General features: G+C 50.8%; 1 protein-coding gene across 1 annotated transcript; it reads right to left on the reverse strand.

The window, feature by feature from the left end:
• Nucleotides 1–3: 3 nt before the first annotated feature.
• Nucleotides 4–25853, reverse strand: CRACD (capping protein inhibiting regulator of actin dynamics). The gene is made up of 9 exons (XM_021701696.2): nucleotides 25734–25853; nucleotides 18089–18253; nucleotides 15351–15419; nucleotides 13034–13216; nucleotides 11943–12380; nucleotides 9512–11720; nucleotides 2868–3058; nucleotides 2118–2280; nucleotides 4–164 (listed from the first exon to the last, which is right to left on the reverse strand). The coding sequence occupies exons 1-9, from the start codon at nucleotides 25851–25853 to the stop codon at nucleotides 4–6; spliced, it is 3699 nt and encodes a 1232-aa protein (XP_021557371.2).
• Nucleotides 25854–26719: the final 866 nt, after the last annotated feature.

Consider the following 26719-nt stretch of genomic DNA (forward strand, 5'->3'; position numbering starts at 1 on the left):
ACTCTACTTAATGATCTGTGGACAGTCGCTCCAGGCCTTGGCTTTCCTTTTGGCCAAAGCCAGCCAGGCTGGTTCTGTTGACACGGGGGCAGCATCTGGGGTTGAGAACCTCTTTGTGACTTCTTTCACCAGCGGCGCGGCAGGGGCTGAATCCGAGATCTCCACTGGATTGGGTTTTGAAGGAAAAGGATAAGAGTAAGTCAGAGCCACATTCTGGTGTATTAGGAGTGCAAGATTCAGAAGGGAAACCCCGGTGAAACATTGGGCATCTTTAGTGAGAAGAATTAGGGAAAGAAACCAATGTGATCAGAACTACTGCATACAGAATTACAGTGCAGAAGCCTAATTTTTTTGTGCACAGAAACTATGCCTACATGATAAGAAATAAAAGGTAAATGCTGTGGTTCTAGTTATCCAACCAGTCAGTTCCATGAAGAAAAACATCAAACCAGCAGTCTGAATTTATTGAACTGGTGAGGTCAAAACTCACCCTCTCCACCAGGCAGGGCCCGGGGTGCCCCGTGCCCGAGGCCCCCGGCTCCCGCCAGCCCTCACCACGTTAAGGCTTGCCCCCCCAATTCTTACTGTACCAGACCTCAGAGGCTTCTTAAGATGAGGGATCTGGACTTTGCCCATGGCAATGGCCTACACATGAACAGAACTCGGGAAATACTGATGGAAAAGACAAATACATCAGAACAAAAGTTTGCTTCAGTGAGCTGGAGCCACTCTCTGGCACGGCCACAGAAGTCAGGCAGAGAAAGGTGTGAGCTCTGACTTTGGAATTTTATTCTGAAAGAACGATCTCTCTGACACACCCAGATGGTTAGAACCCTCAAGTCTTGGGTGTAAGATCATATGAAATTATGCCCATGAAGGTTCTTGAAAAATTACATAGTGCTCCAAAGTGGTTTTCAAATATAGTTGTTTTTCTCCTCACCAAAATAGTATATAGAGCTTTAAGGGCGAGACCTCTTTACATTTCCATACCCAAGCTAGCAGGTAACAAAGGCATAAAACAGCCTAGGTCTCCAGGGTGGGTGCCCTCTAGGGCCCAGGTGGCCCAGAAGGGAAAACAGACGCCCTGCTAACCCCTGGGAGGAAGCTTCAAGTGATTTGTAACAAGGAAATAGTTGGAAACATTACAGGATCACTTTAACAGAATAAAGAATCTTTTAAAAAATGTCTTTTGTGTGTCATGAATATATTAACAGCAATGTTTCATAAAGGACTCAGCTGAAAAACCTTGCTCTAAAGTCCTGCTGGTCAGAAACTTGGTATTTGAAATCCCACCAGTGAGTAGACACCGTCCCACTTTTGCCTGGAAACAGGACCCTGAGTCCACTCTTGATCTCAGGTTTGAAATCAACCCCTTTATATACAACTCCTGCTCGGTTCTGAACCCGCCAAAACCCCGTTCCACGTACATTTTACCTAAACTTCACCCTTTCCCCCAAATCCTATTATAATCTTGCCTCTTCCCTTTTTTTTTTTTTTTAAAGATTTTACTTATTTATTTGAGAGAGAGAATGAGAGAGAGAGCACATGAGAGGGGGGGAGGGTCAGAGGGAGAAGCAGACTCCCTGCCGAGCAGGGAGCCCGATGCGGGACTCGATCCAGGGACTCCAGGATCATGACCTGAGCCGAAGGCAGTCGCTTAACCAACTGAGCCCCCCCCAGGCGCCCTTGCCTCTTCCCTTCTTGAGATGATTCTCACGGTCTCTAGTCTCCCTCGCAGGAGGAAGTTAATGAACCTCATGTTGCTAGACTAGAAGCAGTGGGGCATGGAGAGGGCTCGTTCAACATGAAGTGATCGGACCAGTTGATAGCACACCGGGAGCTTGAAACTGGCCACAGTGGGAGGATTTACCCCATGAAAACTGTCAAATGCTACAAATCCCAGGTCTCCCCACTCCCTGAAGGGTGACTGTTAGCCATTTACCATCACACCACTGATGGGGAGTCCCACTGGGCTTTTCCAGATGAGCTTTCTCAAAGGGTGGCCTTGTGGGGTTGTGAGGCAGCCTGGGCCCTGGAGGGCCACGTGTGCTGACCTTGTACTCACACTCAAGGACGGAAAGCAGCTGTGAGACCAGCCGTGGACCTGCTCTCCCTACCTGTCACAGATGTAGGAAGGGTGTTGGCCTTTTTCAGCTGTTCTCTGCGCTCAAGCCTGGACGCTGCTGTCTCTGGCTTCTTCTCTTCCGGCTGGGCGGTGGGCTTGTGCAGGGACCCCGCCCTGCTCACGCTGCTGCTTCCGGGCTGTGGGCCGACACTGACCTGGGTGGGCAGAGTCAGGGCACATGTGTTGTCAACCTAAGGACGTGGAAAGACTGACCGTGCAAGGCCGTGGGGGCTTCTGCCTGCCGGCCCCCAACCTCTGCTCCTAAAGGAGCCGCGGGGACTGCACGGGGACTGCACGTGGGAGCAAAGTGGGGCCAACCATGACCCCCAGCCGTGGAGCAGCTCAGCTCAAAGGTCTCAGAGGGAAAGTCACTTTCCAAGGAGAGGCCCATCGAACAGACCATAAAATCAGGGCCACAGAGCAAGACTCCTGATTTTCCTCCCAACTCCCTGCTCAAATAAAATCACTCTCCTATTTCCCGTGTAACTGCCAGGTGCATGGACTGCTGCTAGTCGTCACGGATTCTACCAAGTCAGGTTAACCTAAGAGAATAAGGAAACCAAACAAAATTACCAATCGAACACACTTCCCTGGTTTAACGGTGATCAGTTTATTTATTGCTCTAAACCTAAGTATTCTCCACCACTCCTAGCTAGTTTTTTTTTTTTTTTAAGTCCTTGTGACCTAAAAGAGAGCCAAATTCAGGGAAGGCAAAGTTAAAGCTGAAAACCAGGCTACTCACGTTCTCTTTGGCGAGCTTTTCGGCCTGTTTGGCCTCCCTGGCTTGCTTCTTCTCCTCTCGAGTTGCTTGCTGCTCTCGAAACCCCTTCTGCTTCTGCAGTGCTAATGTTATCCACAGTGGCTGCACAGTTTCAACCTTCTCCGCAAGTTTGGAGCCGTCTAAAGAGTGCCTGCTCTGAAGAACTGGCTTTTCTGTGGAAAAAGAGATTGTGGTACTGTGATTTCTTTTTTTAAAGATTTTATTTATTCATTTGAGAGAAGCAGACTCCCCTGCTGAGCAGGGAGCGCGAGGCAGGGCTCGATCCCAGGACCCTGGGATCATGACCTGAGCTAAAGGCAGATGCTTAACTGACTGAGCCACACAGGCGCCCCGATATTGTGATTTAGAAGAAATATGTATTTGGGGGCACCTGGCTGGCTCAGTTGGTAGAGCATGTGGCTCTTGATCTCTGAGTCGTAGAGATCGAGCCCCACACTGGGTGTAGAGATTAAATAAACTTTAAAAAAATTTTAAAAAGAAATATGTATTTGGTCTTTGTGCCCATTTCTAGAGCTCAGAGCTCCTAAAACCCTTGGGATTTCATAAGTGATGACAGCATAAGGTGTCTCTTACTCTGTTAACGAGAGGACTCTGGGACCGACGCTAAGGAGGCAGCTGGTGGCCAGAGGAGCCAAGCATGTCTGATTAGAGGGGTTGGATCTTTTGTTCCCACCCCCAACCTCCAGGGAGGGGAGAGGGACTAGAGACTGAGTTCAGTCGCCAGTGGCTGATGATTTAATCAGTCGTGCCCACGTAATGAAACCTCCATAAAAACCCAAAAGGATGGGGTTCAGGGAGTTTCTGCTTGATGAACACATGGAGATTTGAAGGGAGAGGTGTGCTCTGGGCGCAGAGAAACTCCATGCCCTTCCCCATATCTTGCCCTTCTGTGTCATTTCCATCTGACTGTTCCTGAATTATACCCTTTTATAATAAACTGGTCATCTAGGAAGCAAAATGTTTCTCTGAGTTCTGTGAGCTGCTCTAGCAAATTAACTGAACCCAAGGAGGGGGTCATGAGCATCTCTGATTTAAGTCGATCAGAAGCACAGGTGATGCCCTGGACTTGGGAATGGCATCTGAAGTGGGGACAGTCTTGTGGGACCGAGCCCTTAACCTACGGGGCCTGATGCCATCTCCAGGTAGACCGCGTCGGAACGCAGCTGAAACGTAGTGTCTGAGGACTGTCTGGTGGTGTGGAGACCCCCCCCCATCCCCCCGATGGAACTGTGATCAGAACCGGGAAAGGCAAAAGCAGGTTTGCAGTGAGACCACTCACTTCTCTTGATCCCGCACCCCGCACCCCCTACAACTTGTGAACTATTCACAACTTGTGAACTATTCAACCGCCCTTTCCTGACCTCAACTCTGCACCGATGCCTGAGAGACTTCTCTGGGTGGGGAGGTAACATCTTTGATGAACAGAAACACAGAAGCATCTTCCTTCCCTCAAAATGGAAGTAAAAATAAGATCTCCGGTGTCAGAAAATCTCAGGCCTATAGGTAACCCAGGCTGTTATCTGATTTATTGTTCTTATTTATCGCTTTTTAACCCCAAACATCCTATGCGGAACCCCAATGGATGAAAGAGGTCCGAGGGAGGCTGCTCTACCTAGTGAGGCTGCTGGGGGCACAGGGCTCTGAGGGACGCAGCAGAAAACTGTGATTTGGGCCCAGTGCTCTCCTCTACAGACGGGAGTGTGAGCGTGCCGTGCCCGAGCTCACCCAGCAGTTAGCGCCCCGGCCGAAGTTTGAACCTAGGACTTCCGATTTCCAGTCTGTGCTTTTCTTGTGGCTGACTGCCTCCCCCGTGCACCCGGGACAGACGTGCTGCCCAGGCTGAGTCATCAGACTTTTACACTGAGCAGCCCTGGGTTTGCCCTCATGTCCAACAAAAGCTACTTGAACCTCCCTAAGGTCTTCTAATCCCTAAGTAGAGATGATAATGGTGCATGCCTCATCAGGCTGCCCCGAGGATGAAGAGATCTCAGATGGCAGAACATTCACAATAGTGCTTGGCATAGAGGAACCGCTCCACAAGAGACCTGTTCTGTTTATGTCTATGAGAATCATCCCCTTCTTTTCCCTCAAGTAAAAATCATGCCCTTTTAGAGATCATCATGCTGGCACTGAATGCTTTATTATCTCAAAGGAAAAGGGCTCACTATAGTCCTGTTCTTTAGAAATCCAATAAAAGTTTACACTTTGATGATCCAAAACCTTACCAAACAGGGCTCTCAGTCAACTCGACTTTATATTGAGGAGAAAGAACCAAAGTAAAATCAAATTAGGAATTCAAGCACAAAAAAAGGGGCAGGTTCTGCTTTTCTATACCTTTTAGATCTATAACACTGTACAAAGAGAATTCCTATTTATAATGGGTCTTGGTCGTTACACTATCCCTAATCATCAAATAAACATTCAGGTATGATCTAACACAGTAAAGAAAAAGGGCACACTTAAGAAGTATTAAAAAAAAAATTAAAGGTAATTTTTAAAAAATTTTATTTGTTTATTCATGAGAGACAGAAAGAGAGAGAGAGAGAGAGGCAGAGGGAGAAGCAGGCTCCCAAGGAGCAGGGAGCCCGATGCGGGACTCGATCCCAGGACTCTGGGATCATGACCTGAGCCGAAGGCAGATGCTTAACCATCTGAGCCACCCAGGTGCCCAATTAAAGGTATTTTTAATGAATCTTTAATTAACAAAAAAAATTTAAAAATACATGGGTTTGAACTGCGCCAAGTCTACTTCTACGTGGATTTTTTTTTTTTATAAACACAGCCCAGTACTGTGAATGTATTATCTCTTTCTTACGGTTTTCTTAGTAACATTTTTTCTCCAGCTTACTTTATTGTACGAATACAGTATTTAATGTACAAAATATGAGTTAATCGACTGTTTATCAGTAAGGCTTCGTCAGCTATAGGCTATTAATAGTTAAGTTTTGGGGAGTCAAAGGTTATACACGGATTTCAACTGCACAGGAAGTTGGCGCCCCTAACCCCCACGATATTCAAGGGTCAACTGGTATTCACCAATTCAAGCATTATGCTTTAGATACGCTTTAGATACATGGGAACTAATTTATTTATTTATTTATTTATTTTTTAAAGATTTTATTCATTTGAGACACAGATACAGAAAGAGAGAGCATGAGCAGGGGGAAAGGCAGAGGGAGAGGGAGAAGCAGGCTCCCCGCTGAGCAGGGAGCCCGATGAGGGGCTAGATCCCAGGACCCTGGATCATGACCTGAGAGCTGAAGGCAGACGCTTAACGACTGACCCACCCAGGTGCCCTAACATGGGAATTAATTTAATAAATTGGTTTTTTTTACTCAAGGACAGTGTAACACCTGTTTGTAAAATGTCTGAAAACCAAATTGCCAAGATCCAAATGATTTCCATTTGAAGCTATCATGTAAAAGGGAATCCTACACTAAACATTCCATCTGAAAGTCATTAAAACCACTGGCCAGTTTCCTGACAACAATTTTGACTGGTGTTTTATCACAAGGGTCAAAATACCTTTAAAGTAGAATTGCCTATTTTTTTTATTTGAAAAGGTAAATCGCTAGCCAGATTTTTTATTTCCTTAGAACTGTGGCCCTTGAATAGCACATTCTAAAGTTATGACCAGACTTTAAAAAGGCTGTAACACAGTATGTGTAAGGGTCTAACAGGTCTGGATTGTAGTTGAGGATCGATAAACAGAAAACGTTTGAGAATGTTAAAACGGGGCTCCTGTTTGAATTTCAGCCCAGGTTGCCCAAAGGTCTTCCACAAATAATAGCTCCGACTCTCATATGCTGAAGTAAAGTTCTAGATCACCAACTTCGGACTGGCCCAGACAGCTACCACAAGGTCATAGAAAAATCATGGGAGAGAAGGAGCCAAGGTAAAACATTTGTTTAAACCTATTCTCTCTCATTCTAAACACAGTGGACAAGGGGAACCACATGCCATTCAGATTCCCTCCCTCGGGTTCTGGGGATATGAGCAAGTACATGCTGGCCCTACAGAGTTTGAACCACTGCTCCCAAAGGTAAATTCTTGGAGAAAGGGCCACTTAAATATCTATTCCACCCACCACACGGAGGTGGGAATTTCAGAACGAGATGACCTCTAGAGGACAAACACGGGGTGGATTCAGAGTCAAAGCCCTCCCAGTGGCTCCGCCTATGGACTGGTTCTCACTGGCCTCAGCCTTGGGGACGGAAATCTCTTTCTACAGCAGTGGTCTACAAAATAAAGGGTGTGTGTGCCCTAGGGGATGTGCAAGGCAAGTCACTGGGGCTAAAGGAAGAAAAGATTAAAATTTCTGATATGTTTTTAAATCTAAAAAGAAAAATGAAATTAAGCTTTTCTAATATTTAATATTTAGACTGGCACGGACATCCTCACTCAGGCCATATACCAGAAGGCCACATGGAACAGTGTATTTACAGAGCCCCCGAGGGAAGCTGGAAGAACCAAGTGCAGGGAGGGCAGAGAACTAGTGACGCTGTCCTCCTCACTCCTTTGCTTTGAGCATACTGTGGCCACTAACAATACAAACAGAAGAAACTAGCCGAGCTGCAAGCTCTCTGTGGGCCACTTTATGAAGAAGGCAGAGCTGTCAAGGAGCTGGCCAAAGAAAATAAAAGGCAGCACCAGGATTTGCAACACAGATTTATGTCCGCCTGTTGTCTCAATGAACTTCACCCTAAATGCACGCGGCGCTCCAGGGGTTTTAGCTGAGGACAGCACTACAGGTACACAAGTAACAAGTGAAATTGGAGATGCAGGCTTTAACATTTTTATTCTGATGGGGGTGTTCAGTCCAACACACTGGTCAGCCTGGCCTAGTGTGGGGTGGGAAAATCCCAGTGGTCTTTAGACAGCACCCCCAAGGCATGTGGACCTTGCATCCATTGCTTCTTTTCTAGCAAATAAAGAAAAATTCAGTTAGCAGAGCCTAACAGCCCAGAATCTGGACCCTGGGAAAGAAAAAGGAGCAGTAACGGTTTTTGGTAGAAAATTATAATAAAGGGACTTCTCTAGAGAAAGAAGCACAACAGAGAGTTATTTCTCTGGGGAGAAGCTAAGGAGAGTGGTAGAGTCCTCCAGACAGTGAGAGGGACTTTGATGAGATCATAATGTTAAAACTGAAAATGAGGCTCCAGTTCAAGATGGCGACGTAGAAGGACCCCGAACTTCTCTCCTCCCAGGGACACACCCAATATACAGCTACATATGCAACAATTCCCTTTAAAAGAAATCCAAAAACTAGCTGAGCAACTCCTACACATTGGATGAATGAGAAAAACCCCACATGGAAGGAGGTTGGAGAAGCTGAGACACCATCTCACCATAAACCCATTCCCTGTACAACCCACAACTGGGAGGGAACTCACAACTCTTAGCTTCTCCTTGAGGAGCAAAGGGTTTGGACTCCACATCTGGTACCCCAACTTTTAAGACTTCTACCTAAGAGCCAGGCCCCCCAAAACACCTAGCTCTGAAGGCCAACGGGGCTTGTCAGCACGAGTCCGGGGAGGCTATGGGGAACTAAGGGACAGCTCTTACTGGGCTTGTGGGAGGACTCCCCGTGGCCGTCCCCCAGGGCCCAGCACAGGCAGAAAACAACACAAAGAAAAAACTGAAAACGGGCTACTACTCAGCAGGACAAACAAAATTAGGGAGAAACGGTCCGGCAACTGCTGAGCTACATGCCGGTCTAAGGCTTGGTTAAAAAGGACAATGAGACCTCCCTTCCATAAGGCAAGTAACCAAACCAGCACTGCTGGGGAAACAGCCCTTTTCTCGGCAAAAATCACCGACCACCTAAACAATTCAACAAGACAGAAGGCTTACGGGTTTCCTAATAAACCTCAGGGGAGAATTTCTCTGAGAAATGGGAGTAACTTCCCGGACTATGACCCGAACCTTACCTCCAACTCTACGAACCCGAAAACACAAAGTGTTCGCTGAAGGTTCTCGGGGGCCGCAAAGCCAATGCAAGTGCTCACGGCTACCCTGAAGAACGACGAGCGGCGGCCCCGTGCGAGGGCGGCCGCTCGGCCATCCGTCGTAGGAGGCCTCGCCGGGCCAGGCTGCTGGGGTGGGGGGGATGCAACTGCAGAGCGCTTTGCGCGAAGCTGCGCCCAACGGGGTCATCCACACCCAAGCTCCTCAGGCGGCGGCGGCGGCGGCTGCAAGTCCCGACCTCCCAGCGGGGCGCCGCTACTGCCCAGGGAGAACGCGTCTCGTCCGGGAAACCTGTCTTCCCCGTCCCCGCCGGGGCCCGCCCCAGATTAAGGACGTCGTGGCTCATTAGGACCGTATTGCAGTTTCCGTTGTCAAGCGAAAGCGTGTCCGTCTCAGCGTCAGCACCTGGACCTAAGTACGGCCAACGGTGCGAGCGGCACACATGTCGCTGTCAGCACCTCCAAAATTCCGAAGCAGAGCAAGAAAAGCGCCTCGGGACTCGGGAGAGGGCCTCCACCGGAGGGGCTGCTCGGGCACGTGGCCGCTCCCGGCTCCGCTCCCGGGGCAGCTCAGGCTTCCGCCGTGACCCTCACGAGGCGCTCGGCACAGGCCGAGCGATCCCACCCACCCCAACCTACCTTTCCTCGCGGCCTCGGGGGTCTGGGAAGGCTTATCCGGCCGAGCGGCCGGCTGGGCCGGGGAAGCGGGTTTGCGCTCCGGTTCCACCACTTCCTCCTCCTCCTCCTCCCTCTGGTGCGCCCGCCTCGGCTCTGCGGGCGGCGGCGGCGGCGACGGCGGCCGGGGGTCACTGCTCTCGGGCGGGTCCGGCTTCCCCGCGCGGCGGGCCAGCAGCTCTACCAGGTAGGGCCTGCTCAGTTTGGAGAGTGGGGACGAGGGGGGCGTCTGGCCGGCGGGCTTGGGGGCCAGCGCTGGCTTCTGCGCCGGGGGCGCTTTGGTGGCCGCCTTGTCGTGCTCTGCGGCGGGGGTCTGGCTGCCGGCCGGCGGGGCCGCGGGAGAAGGGTGGGCTCTTGCGGCCGAGTCCTTCCAGGCGGACAGGGCAGGCTTCCTCTCGGCGGGCAGGGCCGGGCCATGCTTGGGGGCCACGGCTTCCGTCTCCTCTCCTTTTGCGCTCCCTGGTGCGGGCGGGCCGCCATCGGCACCGTCCCCGGTGCTGCTGTGCCTTTTCTTCTTCTTCTGTTCTGTCTGTTGGTCGCAGTGGAAGCGCAAGGAGTAGTTGGTCCTTCTCAATTTTATTCCGAAAGGTGAGGCTTTTTCCTCCTGGCCAGGCATCGAGGGGTCCGGCTTTCCTCTCCCGCTGGTGCTCTCACTGTCCGCAGCGGCCATGGTTTCTGCATGGGCCACGGCTTTGTGAGGCGGGTAGGCAGGGCTTGGGACAAGGAAAGACGGGAGGTCTTTGGCAAATTTGCACCCGTCTGTGGTGTCTGCTGGCTCTGGTTTCTCCGCGCCCTTGGGGAGCTCGTTAGTAGCCAGGGGCTGGGGCACCGAGCCGTCGCCGGCTCCCGGCGAGGGTCTTTTTCTAATGCTCTCTGCTTCTGTGTTCTGTCTGGAGGTCTCGGTGCCACCGTCAGAGAATTTCTGCCAGGCAGGCATAATAGAGAACTTCGCACTTACTGGGGGGGTCTTCCGGAGGTTCCCGCGGGAATCACTGCGGGCCCTGGGAGCGTGCTCATCACCCGGCCGAGACCGGCCCCTCTCGCTGCGCGGCTCACCCTCCGCGCTCTTCAGGATCCTGGACCGAATGGAAGCCCACTCGGCTAGCGCGGCCACGCTGCTCGGAGACTCCTGGGGGGCCCTGACCTTCCCGCTGCCTGCCCGGGGCTCAAGAGGCGCGCGGGCTGCGCTCTCCAGGGCAGGGACATCCACGTGCTTCTTTTCTTCTGACAAGCCCAGGAGAGACTTGCATGCCGTGTCCTTGATCTGGCTCAGGTTGACCGCCGCGCCGCAGAGCTGCGCGCCCGTCACCAGAATGGCTGTGTGGGGGACACTCAGGGAGGAGTGCAGGGCGTGGGCGGCCGCGCTGGCTCGGGGGGTCTTCGGCGCGTGGGGAGCGGAGGCCAGTCCCACATCTCTCACGGGCGTCACTGGGCTCAAATTGACTCTGGGGAAGAGAATCTGTTTCCCTCCCGATGACACCTGGAAAGTGTAGGGCCTGGGCATGCTCTGCCTCTCGTCCACTTCCTGCCACCGGAGTTCCTCCCCCTTTCTGTCTTTTTCTGGGGCGGCGGCGTCCTTCCTCTCCCCGGGAGCCTCTTCCACTTGCGCCTCGTGTTTCTGGGGAGGCTGCGCGCTAGTTTCTGGTCTCTCTTCCGGACGTGCACGACGGCCATGCCCAGGACCAGCCCCGCGCCGTCCCTGCGGCTCGCCGGCTGCCTCGGCCTCCTGACTCTGCTTCTCGCAAATCCTGGATTCCTTGGAGCTTTCCCAATGCTTCTCGGGCAGCAGGTGCTCTCGTTTCCCAGGTTTCTCTGCCAAGTCCACCTGATGTGGGCTCAAGCCCCTTTTGTCGTCCAGCTGCTGCCACCTCTCCTCGCGCACTCTCGCGTCTTCCCGACGCTCCGCTTCCTGCCGCCTCGCGGCCTCCACTTCCTCCAGCTTTCCCAGCTCCGCCCTTTCCTCGGCCGCTGCCTCCGCCTCCCGCCGCTGCTCCTCCTCCCGCCGCCGCTGCTCCTCCCATTCTCGCTGCTCCTCCTCCCGCCGGCGCTGCTCCTCCTCCTCCCGCCGGCGCTGTTCCTCTTCCAGCAGCCGCTTCTCCTCCCGCCGCCGCTGCTCCTCTTCCAAACGCAGCTGCTCCTCTTCCCGCCACCGCTGCTCCTCTTCCAGCCTCCGCTGCTGCTCCTCCTCCCGCTGCCGCTGCTCCTCTTCCAGCCGCCGCTGCTGCTCCTCCCGCCGCCGCTGCTCCTCCCTTTCCCGCAGCTGCTGCTCCTCCTCCCGCTGCTGCTGCTCCTCCTCCCGCCGCCGCTGCTCCTCCTCCCCGTGCCTCCTGAGCTCCTTCAGCTCGCTTTCCTCCTGTAGCTGCCGCTGCTTCTCCGCCTCCTGCCCGCTGCACACCGCCTGCTCTTGGGCCTCCGGGTGCCTTCCTTCTTCTTGCTCCCTCGGCTCTTGGCCTTGGCCACCTTGCTCTCCCAGTCCCTGCCTCTCCTCTCCGCGTGGCCTTTTTTCTGCCTCCAGCTGCAGTTCTGTCTCCTCTCCCTGCTCGTCCTCTCCTTCCTCCTCCAAGAGCTCTTGGCTTCTGTTCTCTTCCCAAAGCCTCCTCTCCAGGGCCTGGAGTCTCTGCTCTTCCAGACGTCTCCTCTCAGCTGCCTCAGCCTTCTGCCGTTTGCACTTGGCCTCAAGTTCTAGCCAGTATTCTTCTTGGCATCTCTTCTCTTCTTCGGAGTCCAGCAGCTCTGGTTCCTCTTCGTGCCAAATTGGCTTGTCTTCTCCAGCGTGTCCGTTCTGGTCCAGGGAGGGCTGACGCAGAAGGCCACCATGTTCATTTGGTCGATCCTAAGGAAAGAAAGACTTAGCCTTTTCCTTTAGCACAGGCAACCATTACCCACCTTATTCATAATGTCGGTGGCCCTCCTAATCTCAAAAGAAGGGGCAGTTGTTCCTAAGTACAGAGCTCGGTAAACACCAAGAGCAAATTGCCAGGGTGCAGGAAAACACATCCACTTCATGTTGACTCTCTAGCCCCTTTGTTGGTCATTCTCAAATTCCTTTTGCTTAATACAAATGAATCATAGGAGAACCAATAGCCCAGCATGAGGAAGATGAGAAAAAATGACATTTGCACTTCATCGATGTGCCCTGGAACCTGTGACTTCAAAGTCCACCCCAGTCAAACCAAAGAACCTCTGGCTGAGCCACAGCAGGGGAGCTGTCACCTGGCCGGGGCGAAGCCAACGCCAAGTGTCCAGAGGCCCTCAAACGGCAGCCTCTCATTCGGGGGTCCACCAGCCCCCAGGCAGGCAACATGTTAGAAAGGGCGATGGAAAGTAAAGGGGCCTGCTTGCCCTCGTTCACTGCAACACACCAGGTCCCCGATTCGAGGGACCTAGTTCGTTCTACTGGCCCCTCACGGCACCGCCCCACTGGGTAGAATGGGCGCCCAGCAAGCACGGGCAGCTGCCTGGTCAGCTGCGACAGGCTCTACATACCCTGGCAAGCCGCCGGTGCTTCTTGGACACCCTCTGGTTTTTTGGCTTTACGGACAATTTGTGTTTGGCGGCACTGTTGTCCAGGCAAGCGATGGCCAGGGGGATGGCATCTAGGTTGACACTTTCGATGGTTCCAGCAGAAGAGAAGTGCCTTTTTGGCCGAGACGGTTTCACTGGAGCCACCTGTATGGAGAGGAAACCACACAGTCCTGATGAGAACCACATGCGAGGAGTCCCAGAGCCATCGCCCTTGCTCGATGGAGCCTGCACGTTGCCCGGCCCGGCCCAGGGATGGCTTCGAGCGGGCGGGGCTCACTGGGACAGTGAGATGAGCATGGCTTTGGGAATTAAAACGGGACACCGACGATCTGTTCTGCCAGTGCTATTTGCATGAACTCATAAAGGTCAGGTAACCTTTCAGGGGCTAGTTTTCCTACTCTGAATAATATTGGGGGGGAGGTTAGAGTAGATGGGGGGGTGACCAAACATAGCCAGGGGACCCAATCCTGCCCACAGCCTATTTTGGTAAATAAAGTTTTGCTAGCACACAGCCACGCCCATTGTCCATTGTCTTCAGCTGCGTTTGGGCTACAAAGAAGAGCACAACAAAGGAGAGTGTCCTGGTTGGACCTTATGGCCACAGAGCCTGAAATAAGTCATAGTTTGCTGAACCCTGGACCAGCTCATCTCTATACTAAGGACTCTATCATCTAAGACATGACCTCAGACACCTGCAAACATCCCTCAGCTTCCACCTTAGTCCCTTTGAGGAGGGAACGTATCTTTTTCCTCTTTTCAGTCCTCTTTATGCCCACGTAGCAAATCTCATTTGGCAAGTGCTCAATACATATTTTTGGGAGGAATGAAGGAACAACAAAAAAGTAGATCGTCTATGCCTAGGGCATGAAATTGTTACCCACAAAAATGTTCTAGCACAGTCACTCCACGGCCACAGAGCACTGGGTTGAGTGCACCAAGCCGCTGAGAGGGGGAGGCCCTGGTGGAAAAAGGAAGGGCAGCAATGTACCAGCCAGGGGTGAGGGCTGTCCCTCAGACGGCGAACGGCAGCACTGTGACGCAGATGCGCGCACTTAGGAACCACCGCCAGTTAGACAGGTCAGAGAGCCCCAGCTCAGCCGGCTCCCGGAGGCCACACTGAATGGGAGGAGAAGCCACACCTGGAACTACTGAGAATTACAGGCCGTGGCAAGGGGACGGTTCCCAGCGCGCGGCAGAGGGCGCTCTCGGCCCTCCCTGCGGGGCCAGCAGCGCCCAGCACAGGCGCCCCAGGAGCCGAGGCCGGCGTCTGTGTGTCAGCATCCACGCTACCGAGGCAGAGCCGGTGGGGCTTAGCGGACAGCTTTGCTTGTTGCAACTACCTTCCATATTCATGCACAAAAGATAAAGGACCAAGCCAGCTCCAAGAGCAAAATGGATGCTCAGTAAATAGCTTAAGAAGCACAGAAGTAAGGAAAAATAATTCCAGCCTTTGGGCTCCTAGCTTTTATTTCTCTATAGTTATCTTTCTAATAGTTACCAAATTCTGAACTCTGGTTCAAAAGAGATGAATCAAACATTTATTTCCATCCCCTAATAGATGGATGAATAAAAAGCGTCTAAGCCAAATGTGACAGACTGAAGGCACAGAGAAGCACTTGAAGCTGAGATTTAAATGCCAGGTTGCATTTCTAGTGTATTCCAACCGGGCTTCTTCATTGTCTGGGTGGTGGCACTGTCTGCAGCCATCCCCCTTCAGAAGGCTCAGGGACATACTCTGCTCACTGTACCAGCCCCCATGAGGAGGCCTGGAGCCCCGTGCAGGTGAAGATTGCTCATGGGAGTGGACCGGCCTCTACAGGATTCCCGAGACTCCTGTAGGCACAGTCCCGGGTTCAACTGAACACCAGAAAAGTTAAAAAACAAAAACACATACAAGTAGAGAAAAGCTGAGGTTTTTTTTTTTTTTGCATCTCTAAATAGAAGGAGACTCTTTTCCTGAAGGTACAGGTGTTCTGGAATGTCTTTTTCAATGGCTTAACAGTGTCTGGAAGGACCTGGCACAGTTAGGAAGATGAGCAACGTCTAAGTGTGCAAATACGTGCAGGCTGGGAGGTGGCTGTTTTTCCAAGCGGGGCTCAGTACCAGCAGGTGCATAATGAACACTCTAACATCTACCACTGGTAACGTTCTAAAGGAACTGAAGGTAATGGGTGAAGGCAGCATTTACGAATGGAAAAATGAGACGGTGGGTCGACAAAAGGGGGGGGTGCGAAATGGAAGTTAAAGACACTAAAAACAGAAGTTGAAGTCATACTACCTTCTCTTCCATCTCACTTCTGGCTCCAGGCCGATTCGGAGGACTCTGAGAACTTGGAGTGTCACTGGGCTGGAACAGTAAAGAGAGCGCTGCAGTCAGATGCCGGAACAGGAAGTCCTGGGCAGATAAGCGGACTCCTGCTGCGCATGGGAAAGGTGGGCGTCCCGGTGGGGACTCGGCTAATGTCCCGACTAGGACTCCCGGCACGGAGTGTACACTTTCTTCTTTTCCTGAGTTCAACACATTTCCGTCCAGGCAGCCTCTAGCCTCCATCTTTGCTGCGTTTCCCCAGGGCTGAGAGAGGCCAGGCGCCAGCCTCTCGCCACCCCACCTGGGAAGCAGGGCTGGTTCACAAACCCGGCCTCCGACCTCAGAGCTTTTGGCCATGCCCGCTGCCTTCACCCCCTTCACCTGCAACACCTCTCACCTCTACGCCAGGCCTTTTCTCTGTGGGAAGGAAAGGCCCTACCAAAGCTGCGCGCAAAGGGCTGGGCTGAGAAGGTGGATGACCAGAGGAGGCAAAACCCTCAGCATGGAAGGAAGAAGAAAAAGGCTGAAGATCCCCAGCCCAGTTGCCTCACCTGCCCCAGGAAGGCCCACACCACGTTGCCTGCCCCTGATGGCACGCTGTACCTTCTACCTGGCATGGCCCATCTCTACAAACAGGTGTTATGATCCCCTCCGGAGCAAGAGTGTCAGCTTCCGTACCTCAGCTTGTTTTCTGCACCACACTTAGAAGCACCTTTAGAAAATACAAATCGGGCGCTTGGGTGGCTCAGTTGGTTGGGCGTCTGACTCTTGGTTTCGGCTCGGGTCATGATCTCACAGTCATGGGATCGAGCCCCGCGTCAGACTCTGTGCTGAGCTGAGCGTGGAGCCTGCTTGGGATTCTCTCTCTCTCCTCCCTCTGTCCCTCCCCCCCGCTCATGCTCTCTCACTCTTCCTCAAATAAAAATAAAATTTAAAGAAAAAAAGAAGAAAACACAAATCAGATTATGTCACCAACAGGCTTAAAATTCTACTTCTCTCAGAATAGAATTCACCTTTTCCCGTGGTTTATACAATCTGGCCTCTATACCTTGCTCTGTCCTCCCTTTGCCCCTCTCCAGGGTCTGGCCGACCGCACCAACCTCCTTTCTTTTGGGACACCTTCAGCCCCATCTCTGGGCCTCCATACTTGCTCTTCCCTCTGCGGAGAACACGGCTCCCACCCCAGGTCTGCTCAGGCTGCTCTGACCTCCTTGTCTAGAGAGCGGCCCCTCACCCACCACGTTACTCACTTTTCCATCACTCTGCCTGACCTCCTGTGCAGCATTTTTCGTGAAGCAGTTATTACATTTATTGTATAAATAAGTTATTATATTTATACGTATGTGTTGACTTGCCACGTGACTCTCCTCTCATTAGAATGTAAGCTATGCGGAGGCAGAGCCCAGGCTAATCTCGCTCATCTCTGCAATACCCACAGCTGGGGCAGCACCTGCAGACCAACTGAGCCTCCTCCTCCCTCCGGCCACGGTCCCTGGCACTTATTAGATCCTCAGGAACAGTGAGGACATTTGCTTCAGTCCTTGGGAAGTCCGTGCATGAAGGCTGATTTTTGTCACTGCCGCCTAGCCCTGGAGATGCTGGACCTGGTGGGAGGGCTGGCCCCATCCTACTTTACCCACCACATCACCCGCCACCCACATGTCTGGGGACCAGGAGTCATGAGGGCCAGAGGCAGACGGGGGCAACAGCGGGGGAATGGCCTGTTCTTTCCTTCCTCACTTTGCCCTGCAAATCACTTCTCTTTCTTACTGCCCTTATGACGCATTAGCTGATAGCAAGCATGACTTCGGGGGGCACGTCCATTTTAACAACAGCAGTGTAATTTCAGACGCCTTGCTAGGCAGAGCACAGAAAATGCTTTCTGTTGAGACTGGAAGATTCCGTGCCTCACCTAGAGACCTCCCTGCTCCAGCCGCTGGTGGGGCCTTCCCTCCTTCCCCACTAGAGGCCCGAGGATGTCCCCTCTGCTGCTGGAAGGACTCTCATTCCGGGATACCCTCATGGTGTTTCTTTCCAAGTGTCAAAAGACCAAATTCAGAAAGGACAATGCTGAACCAATGTGACTTTCTTCACTCATTAAGTAGACTTCAAGCTGGCCTGTTTGATATGTTCTGTCTTGTTAGGCACCTACTTCTTTCTTTTCTCATCTCCCTTTAAATTAGTCCAATTTGACAAGTAATTACTTGGTGCTACTAAGTAAGGCACTAGCTGAGTCCTGAGGAGACAGAGATGTGGAAGACCCAGTTTGTCCTCAGGGAATTCCACATTTAGAGATGGAGAGAACACACTTACACGGACACGGATGAGTACGGGTGTGTGAGAAGCACAAAGGACGCATAGCAAAGACACAGAGGAGAGAGCACCGCGTGGGGGTAAGGCCAACTAAGGCTTCCCAGAAAAGGTGGACCCACCTGAGTCTTGAGGAGTAAGTGGAAGACGCTGTAAGGAGCACCTGTGAAGGGCCCGTCTCCTCTTCCCCAGCCCGCCCGCCCCTCCAAGTGCACCTCCCTGCAGCTCACGGTGCCTGACCACGAAGTGCCCTCCAGCCCAGGGCTACTCATCAGAAAATCTTCTCTCACATATTCCCTGTACAGCAGACCCCAGAGTTACTGGATGCCCCTGGCCACTGCCCAACGTCCTCCCCTCGCTTATCAGCAACCAAGTCACATTCCTTGGAGGAGCCTTACTTTGTTCTCGGTGTCTGAGAGGATGATGTCCTCTTGAGTCACAATTTCCATGGGACTGGTCAGGAACAGATCCTCTTCTAAGCTAGCCTCACCACTGTCTGCCTTCTTCATGGGAATGGCATTGGGTGGTGGCCGCCCAAACTTGATGTTTTTGCTCAACTGCCGCTGGAGAAAAACCAAAGAAAATGTTCTGAAGCAGGGAAGCAGGTCACGAGAAGCGCGAGCAGATGCCCCGGCATATCTAGTGGGCACCGAGGCATGTTCTGCACACATTTCTAGACTAAATACCATGCCAGTAAGCCATGATGCGGTCCTGGAACAAGTGGATTCTTCTAGTTTCTTTTCCTTTCCCACCCTCAAGCCATGAGCTTTTTCATCCAGCCACCTCTTTCCCGGAGATGCCAACATTATCCAGGGGGCAGAGAGACCACATTTCCGAACCAAAAGTGGGGATACGTGTTATGACAAAAAATTTTTGATTAACCCTATAAATGTATTTATTAAAAAGTCTTTTAAAAGTATAAAAATGGTACAGAAAATAGTTACGTGAAATGCAGGAACCACTGGGGGAAATCAAGACCCACGTGGCTGCTATAACAGGGGAACCCTCCAGCTTCTTTTGGACATGTTCTCCTTGAATATTTACGCTTTAGCCACCTTCCTCCCCAGCCCCTCGCTCGAACACCATGTTCTTCTCACAATGGGCAGGAGGTGAAGGAGGCCCCAGTGCTGGCAAGTCTTTCCACAATCAATGAGGAAATCATGGAAGGCACAGAACAATCCTGTCCTGTCCCTAGGACTCTTTTTGCCCTGCTGCAGCTAGACACTGTGAGCTGTGAGACAGAAGGGCTCTCGGAGAGGCAGGCAGGAGGAAAGGGCCAAGGAGGGATGCATTATTGGTAGCAGGTAGCTAGAAGGGTGTGTGTGGGGGAAACGGGGTAGAAATTAGGAAGATCAATAGTGTTTAGAATTAGAGAAAAGCCAGATTAGAAAAGAAATATATTCTCTGAAGAAAAAATATATAAATATAACATTAAAGAAAGGGCAAAATATTTAATGGGTTGTGGCAGAGAAAATGAACATTCAGGAAGAAAAAAGGGTATGCCATGGCCACCTGAAGGACCACTGAATTAAAAATACTGTAGAAACGCCTGCCTTTTTCTACAGCAGGGTTCTCAACCTCGCACTACTGGCATTTCGGCCACATCATTCTCTGCTGTGGGGAGCTGTCCTGTGTGTTGTAAAATGTTTAGCAGCAGCACCCTGGTCTCCGGGCACTAGATGCCAGTAGCAATTCCTTCCCTGTCGAGACAACCAAAAATGTCTCCGCCGGTTGCCCGATGTCCGCTGCGAGGATAAAACTGCTGTGGCTGAGAGCTCCTGCTCTAGACCTACGGACTTGGGCTTCATAGTCCTTTTGTGCCGGAAGGAAGGAAGGAAGGAAAGAAAGAAGGAAAGAAGGAAAGACAGAAAGAAAAGAAAAGAAAGGAAGGAAGGAAAGAAAGAAGGAAAGGAAGGAAAGAAGGCAGGACGGAAAGAAAGAAAAAGAAGGAAGGAAGGGAGGGAGGGAGGGAGGAAGGAAAGAAAGAAAGAAACAAAGAAAGAAAGAAAGAAAGAAAAGAAAGAAAAGAAAGAAAGGAAGGGAATGCATTATCTGATATTTATCTTTAATCTGGCTAATATTTAATCCCATAGAGCCACAAAGAGCCTTAGCAATCACATAGTCCAGCCCCTCATTTTATAAAAAATGTCAGAGGTCCAGTGGGGAGAGGTGACTGGCCCAAGCTTATGGAAAGAAAGTGTGGCCCCAGAGGGATTTGAAGCCGGGTCTCCTAAAACTAGAGTCAGTGTTATTTGCATCGCATCCCACAGGTTCTCACAAATTTGACATTGCGCTTCTTTCTTCCTCTAGGGGCGGAAATAAAGATGATGCAGCATTTTTAAGACCTTGTCCAAGTTCCCTGGCAGGGGAATCCCTTGAGGGAAATGCCCCTTCTGAACTCAAGGGTACTAAATCCACCCACTCGTGCCCAGCTCCCCCTCGGCCCTGCATGGTAGACAGTGAGACTGCAGAGACATGGAAAAGATGAGCCCAAGACCGCCCTCCCCACACCCCAGGGCACCCCAGCATGCCAAGTCAGGAGCACAGAAAGACAGAGGACTTGTATTTGATCTGCTGCTATTTCAGCCTGAGCCTGGCTCCCCTGGCACCACAGGGAAGGAGCACACATCAAAAGCCCCAAGTTCAGCCAGTGAAGTACAGCTTGAGCAGCCTGAAAGGGTTTTGGGGAGGAGAAGGCTGAAAAAGGTGTCTTCTCAAAACCAGTTTAGCAGGAAGCAGCAGTTAGTATCTACTCTAAGCAGATCAATAAGCAGGCACGGTTAGAGCAGCCGATGGAGCCAGACAAGAGGACACGGTGTAACGGAGTCACAGGCCCGTCTCACTCTGCTGACCTGTGGGAGGGGGGTCAGGACCTGGGCGGAGGAGGTGGCATGGTTCCTGTGTCCTAGCGAAAGCCCTAGCAGGACCTCCCTCTGGGATTCCCCAGCCCAGCCTTCGGTCTACCGGTTATCCCTGCTCTAGGAGTGTTGGCCGAGAGCTGGAAAGTGTTCTAAATCCCCTTAGACTGAGACCTCCTGTTGTCAGGTCTGCCATCTCTCAGTGCTCCTGAACGACTAAAATGAGGGTATTTCTTCTAGTTATAATAGAAACAATAATTCTTTAACGAGTTTCCAAGGAGAACTTGGCCTAACAGTCAATGCCAGTTAGGGGTTTTTGCCACCATCACAAAAAAAGAATGAATATGCTGATATTTTTCTTCATTAGGGCACCTTTTAAAATACTGATGTTGGTCCACCCTGATGCTTAAGAGACAACCAAGCATATGACACAATGTAATCGCAGCCTAGATGGAAATAAGCTCCAAAGATAGGATGACTGTCATGGTGAGCAATGGAAAAGCTACGAGAGAATGGAAAGAAGAAATCAATGGAATAAGAACAGGAGAAATAGGGCACACGGGACGAAGCTGGGAAGTGGAGAGGGTGGTGTTAAGAGCTAAGTGGAGAACAATATCAAAGAGGCGAGCTGAGAAGAGGGTGCAGGGGCGTGGGGCATGGGCCTGGCAGCAGGTACCCAGCTGAGGGTGGGGAGAGAGGGAGGGAAGAAAAAGTGGAGGGCGGGAATGAGAATGTTTGTGTATTGAAGGGATGATTTATGTCACAGAGATGTGCATCCTGGCAAAAGAAACACAATGCTGTTGTCTTTGAGAATAACAGTGTGCATTTCTGTAAAGCCGCTGATTTAAAATCCTTCTAGAAAAAATAAATTCAGGCTGGTGGCTACGAGCTTCGGGGGATGGAGGAGGGGGGGACCCGGGTCATCACAGAAATGCTGGCCGCGTTCAGGGATCGAGCTGCAGCCTCTCTGTCCAGACAAAGGACTGCCTTCCTAGACACACACACCTGCAGCTGTCAGGGATGAGACCGCAGAACTAGGCCAGGGTAGGCCTTAGGGTCCAAGACCACGGTGACTGAGCCTCAGCTTCTCAAGGCTGAGGCTCCTGCACCTGCATGTTTTCCCTCCCTGCGGTTCCTGCTCCAAAGGCTTCCTTCAGCTGACTCAAAGGAGATATAGGGCTGTCAAGACACTGTGTGATTTAATGACAATTAAAAGGTGACTGCTGAAACCTATTTGGCAATCTCGGGTGTCACGTGACTTGAACGTAGGGATCAGTGTGACTTTTTTTGTGACTTTAGTTCTGTCCACTACTCAAGGCATTGTCATGAGAGGAACTTTGATAGAAGCAATCCCTGACAACCAGCTGTTCGGACGGCCACTCCCTCCACCTTCTCCACTACCCAAGGGCCCTTTATCTACACAGCAAGCACAGCCGGACGGGAGCGGGGACACTGCGCCTACAGCAACGGGCCACGCCGCCTGCTGCTGTGAATGGGGTTACTGTGAGGACTGGAATGTGAGCTAAAAGGGACTATATTTTACTCATTCAAATTGGGCCATTTTGTTGTAATATGGAATGCCAGAGAATGATGTTATAGGAATGCACATCCATATTTATGAGGCTTTTTCCTGTGGTGTGGGAATTCCAAGCACATCATATTCTGCAGCTCTCACACTGCCAGTATTTAGGTTCCCCCAGATTTCTCACAGCCACCCTTTAGACCATGGCCGTGAGAACAAAGCTGAGGAAAAATGAAGTTGCTGTCCTCTTGAGTGAACTACAGATACACCCATAGTGAAAATGAATTTTTAAAGAGAGGCAACAGAAAAAGCATATAGATTTAAGGACATCTGCTCTATGCAGAAGCGGCTAAGAACAGGTATTTAGTCTTTGTGTCCTTGACAGCAGCATGAGGTGTCAAAATCCTCCAACATATGACACTTCAGCATTTTTAAGTGAAATCCAGCTCCACAGGAGTCAGTGGCTACTGAAAATGGAGGCTTTCCCTCCGGGGCTAAATAGTCCGTGGACTAACAGAGGTAGCATTTTCTGACAAAGGTGTGGTATAATTCTAAAAATCACCTGCAGGCTTAGACTCCGATGTTCCTGCCTGAGTTTTATCATCAGTTGTTACCCACTTCATAGTCTGGGTCTGATCTGAAATAAGCAGGCGTCTCCCTGGTCTGTGATCTGGGCAGCTGTAAGGAACATCAAGGTCACTGCACTCCAAATGCAACCACGTGTGAAGCTTACCAAACCACTCCGTGCTACAGCAGGTGAGCAGTGATTTCGTACAGATGGCAGACTTTAAGAACTGGAGGGGCCAGATCATCCATCATATTCATCCCCTTATTTTTCAGATGGGGATGATGAGGGTCAGAGAGGTTCAATGACTTCCCTGGAGGCCACACAGCCAGGTGGTGGGGAAGGCCCGGCACAGAATTTTTATTTCACTCATGGCCATGGAACAGCTGACTGTTATGTGTAGGGTCTTCAAAAAGGGCATCACTGTTGTTCTGGCCCCTATAACTCTCCTGTATATTAGAATTTGTTCTCCCTACAAACATGTAGTATTTTTATATTCAGGAAAAAAAGAGTCATTTTTCTTGTAAAGGTTCAATGATTTGCCACAGAAATTTTGGCAGGTGATAGATTCACTTGATTCAGAAAATGCAGGCTTATTCACACTGCATTCATTCATTCTGCATTCAGTAGATAGGTTCCAGACCACCGCGGTGCCACGTTAGGCCGGCCGGCCGAGCTGGGATGACCATGTGTGGACACTAGAGGGCAACCTTTCCAAACGCAGTCAGTACGCGCACAGTTCTGGGGGTTTCTGAGGGCTGGGAAGTTTCTTAGGCCAGAGAAAAATGGCTTCCCCCCCACCAATGGCATTATGATAGAAATCTCATTTCAAAAGAATGTCTTAATAATGGTGGCTAATCAGCCTGCCAGGACGTCCACTGTCAAATAGGTATCCGTGACTCTTCTCTCTCTCTGTTTTTAATAAACATACATACATACACAAACACGATATTGAACATAAAAAACATACATGCGTCTGACATAACTAACACCCTCATTCCATGCTGGAGTCTACGAGGGGGCGGTCTTCTATGCTGCTTACTAAGCATCAATACCAGCATAACGTTGTCATGGAAAAATGCAAAGCATTCATGCAAGTTAATAAAGTTAACTACTATTTCTATGACTTACCAGGAACATACTGCTTAGTCGACTGAAAAATAAAGCACAGTCTTTTGGGGGTGATACAGTTATATCTTAATGTCACTCCAAAAATCACATTTCTATGATAATGGTCCCCATTTCCCTCCTCAAAGAGCAAAGCCTCTTTATTTTTTAAAAGTATAACTGGAGAGCTGTAAGGAAGATTATAAATCCACAGCAGAAGCAAAATTAGGCAGACCTCGGAGGAGTAGATATTGTCCAAAGGAGAGCACTCAGGTTAGTTATTCTGCTCTCCTCACAATTTCCTTTCTGTTAATAGAACTGTTGCTTCAGGGAAGTTGGTTGTTTTACATTTTAATTGTGAGACCTGATTCTTTAAACTTGTGCCTTGCAGTGTGACTCGGAGTAACAGGCACTCACATATTTTTACTGAGTTTCAACAGTGCAGAATTATATATTTTTCCCAACTCCAAATCCACTTCCTGGAGGGGCAGTGGCATGCGGTGTGATGTTAGCACAGACAGCATTTAAGACAACACACTATTATCTAATTTTTAAAGAACTCCTCGAAAGCCCTTACAAAATACAGCTGTTTCATGGACTGAACTCTGGAAGTCACTCCACTTGGAAAGGGCATATTTATGAGCCAGGAGTTCAGAACTTCTTAGGAATAACAGTCCAGGAATCAAAAGATTTCACGGAGGAAAGGTAATACGGGGAGGGGGTCCACCGTTTTCTTTGGCGATCACCACCGCTTCCTCTTCTCCAACCTAGGAAAAGTGACAGCTTGCTTTTTCTTCTGAGTCTAGACACATGTAGCAGCACAGCCAGCAAGAACTAAGAGCAGAACCTGGTTAGGACATGCTGGAATCTGAAGGAAGGGGCTACGTTACCTCTGAGGGCAGGACAGGGACCCTGGGCCATGGCTGGCAGTAGGTATGAAGATCCGGGCAAGTTTGGGTGTGGTTCCAGGGTGTAAGCTATTTCCCCGCCTGCCATATGCTATATTCAGCTGAGTGTGTGTGGACATGTAACCAAACACAGATCGCAAAATGCATAGCTAATGTTCAGTAGAAACAAGAACATTTTAAGAAAATAGAAAACTTCGAGTATACTGCTTCATTGTATTGGCAGCTACTCAAGCCAGCTGTCCCCCACCCCCATTCATTCATTTATACATTCGTTATTGGAGACTTACAGACAGATGGAAACCAGCAAACCAGAGTCCCCCATTCGTAACCTGGATCGCCTCCAAGCCTTCCCACCTCAGAGAAGTGCTTGCTTGGGCACTTCTGTCAGGTGAGTGAATTCTACCAGGCTATCAGGCAAACCTACATGGTCGCATCCCAGGTGTCTCTGCTCCTCTTGCTTGCCCTGGATTTCCCATGATTTCAATCACATTTAGTGAGTAATTGTTTTATTATATCTTCATTATTAAGGAGTTACCACCTGAGTCAATTTTATAGAGGAAAACTGCCCGGCTCCACAGCATGAACAGGAGGGAGGTTTAAGAGCTGCCTGGCATTCCTCCAAGACAGGGTGGCTCAGGGGGAGCCAGATTTACAAATACGGCAAATAATAAAAAGTCTTACCATTCACTGTCCAAGTATGGAGACGTGCTGTGCATGCCCTCAGCTAACAGTTAACCCTGTGCTCAGGGATTATGGGCCACATTTCCAACTCTCCCCTCCCGCCAAGTCCTGCAGCTTCTCTTGGGTACCTGTCCTCATGACATGCAGTTAAAAATGAGGGAAAACTCGACAGAACAGGAGTGGAGTTGTTATGCAGGTGGGTATAATGGTGACGACGTACCTCTCCAGGTGGACAGAAGGCTTCCAGAGAACATAGTCAGGGTTGAGAGAGCAAAAATTCCCACCAGAAGCTCCCCCTGGATCTCCCGATCCCTTACTCAAGGCCACTCTCAGGATGTTCCCACTTCCCACCATCGCCGGGCCCCCTCCTCAGGCTGACTTTCCAATCTCAAGCTGTCTTACCTGAAGAGTTTTGACTTTGCCCAGGATGTTGTCCTGTGACATTGCTTGAACTGTCTGCTCACTTTCTGCTCCCCCATCAGGGATAAAAATACTGTCATGGGAAAATGCCCGGGTTCCCATAGAATAGTTGAAGGACCTGGAATGCAAATCATGTGCTTCATTTTATTAGGATGATAATAATTCTTTTGGCAATTCAGCTTCCTGTTCCTCCTGATTTAGGGGACTCCCCCTACAATCCCTGTCTCATTCAGAAAGCACTTCCAGCATTGTGTCCTTTTCTGCGAGGGGTCAGCCAAGTAGCTGGGTAGGAGAAAGGGTCTCCCAGAAATAAGGGAGCATGTCTCCAACACAAGGTTTTAGAGCCACTCAAGGAGAGAACTCAAAGACAGCTCTTGACTTGTAGAGGACCTGGTACCCGAGGCCCTGGCAGGAATTGTAACTGGAGGAGCCCATGTCCTGACGAGCCTGACCAGCTGCTGCTATCCATTTTCCCCCAGTAAGTCCTGTCAGCCAGCACTTTTGAAGTCACATGCAGATCTAGAGGTTAGAGGCAAGAGATTCTCTTTCAGATGACAACCAAATTGTTAGAAAGACCCGTACATCTAAAACAAAGACTTGACAGAGCCCAGAATTGCTGGTAGGGCCTACAGGTAGAGTCTCTGGGGCTGGACTTGAAGAGAAACGAGAGTTGGGGCAATCCCGATGGGCTTCACGCACACTGAGCGGCTCGTAAGTGGTAGGGACCCAACAGTAAGCACGTTTCAGTTGAAGCGTTGTGCTTCATGGAGTCTGGACTTCCACCTGGCGGGCGGGGGAGGGCCTGCAGGAAGAGGAGCAGCAGCAGCTCACTGTTCCTCACTCAGCCTCGGGTACTAACTGCTCTCTGGGAAGGCTGCTCCCAGGGGCGGGCAGAACCACACCCTCTCCGGGAGGCAGGGCAGGTACATTCCCATGGCGCCAGGCACGCAGGCAGACTCCCGGGTGAG

Source organism: Neomonachus schauinslandi, chromosome 2, assembly GCF_002201575.2.
Source record: "Neomonachus schauinslandi chromosome 2, ASM220157v2, whole genome shotgun sequence".
NCBI lineage: Eukaryota > Metazoa > Chordata > Mammalia > Carnivora > Phocidae > Neomonachus > Neomonachus schauinslandi.

Excerpts from the sequence above, each read along its gene's own strand:
- CRACD (XM_021701696.2), bottom strand. The coding sequence starts at position 25,853 with ATGGGAACCCGGGCATTTTCCCATGACAGTATTTTTATCCCTGATGGG. Across the intron at positions 11,721-11,942 it reads CGGAGGCCCAAGAGCAGGCG|CGGAGGCTGGAAGAGGAGCA; the intron begins GTGTGCAGCGGG and ends GAGGAGCAGCAG. Across the intron at positions 165-2,117 it reads CCTTCCTACATCTGTGACAG|TGGAGATCTCGGATTCAGCC; the intron begins GTAGGGAGAGCA and ends AACCCAATCCAG.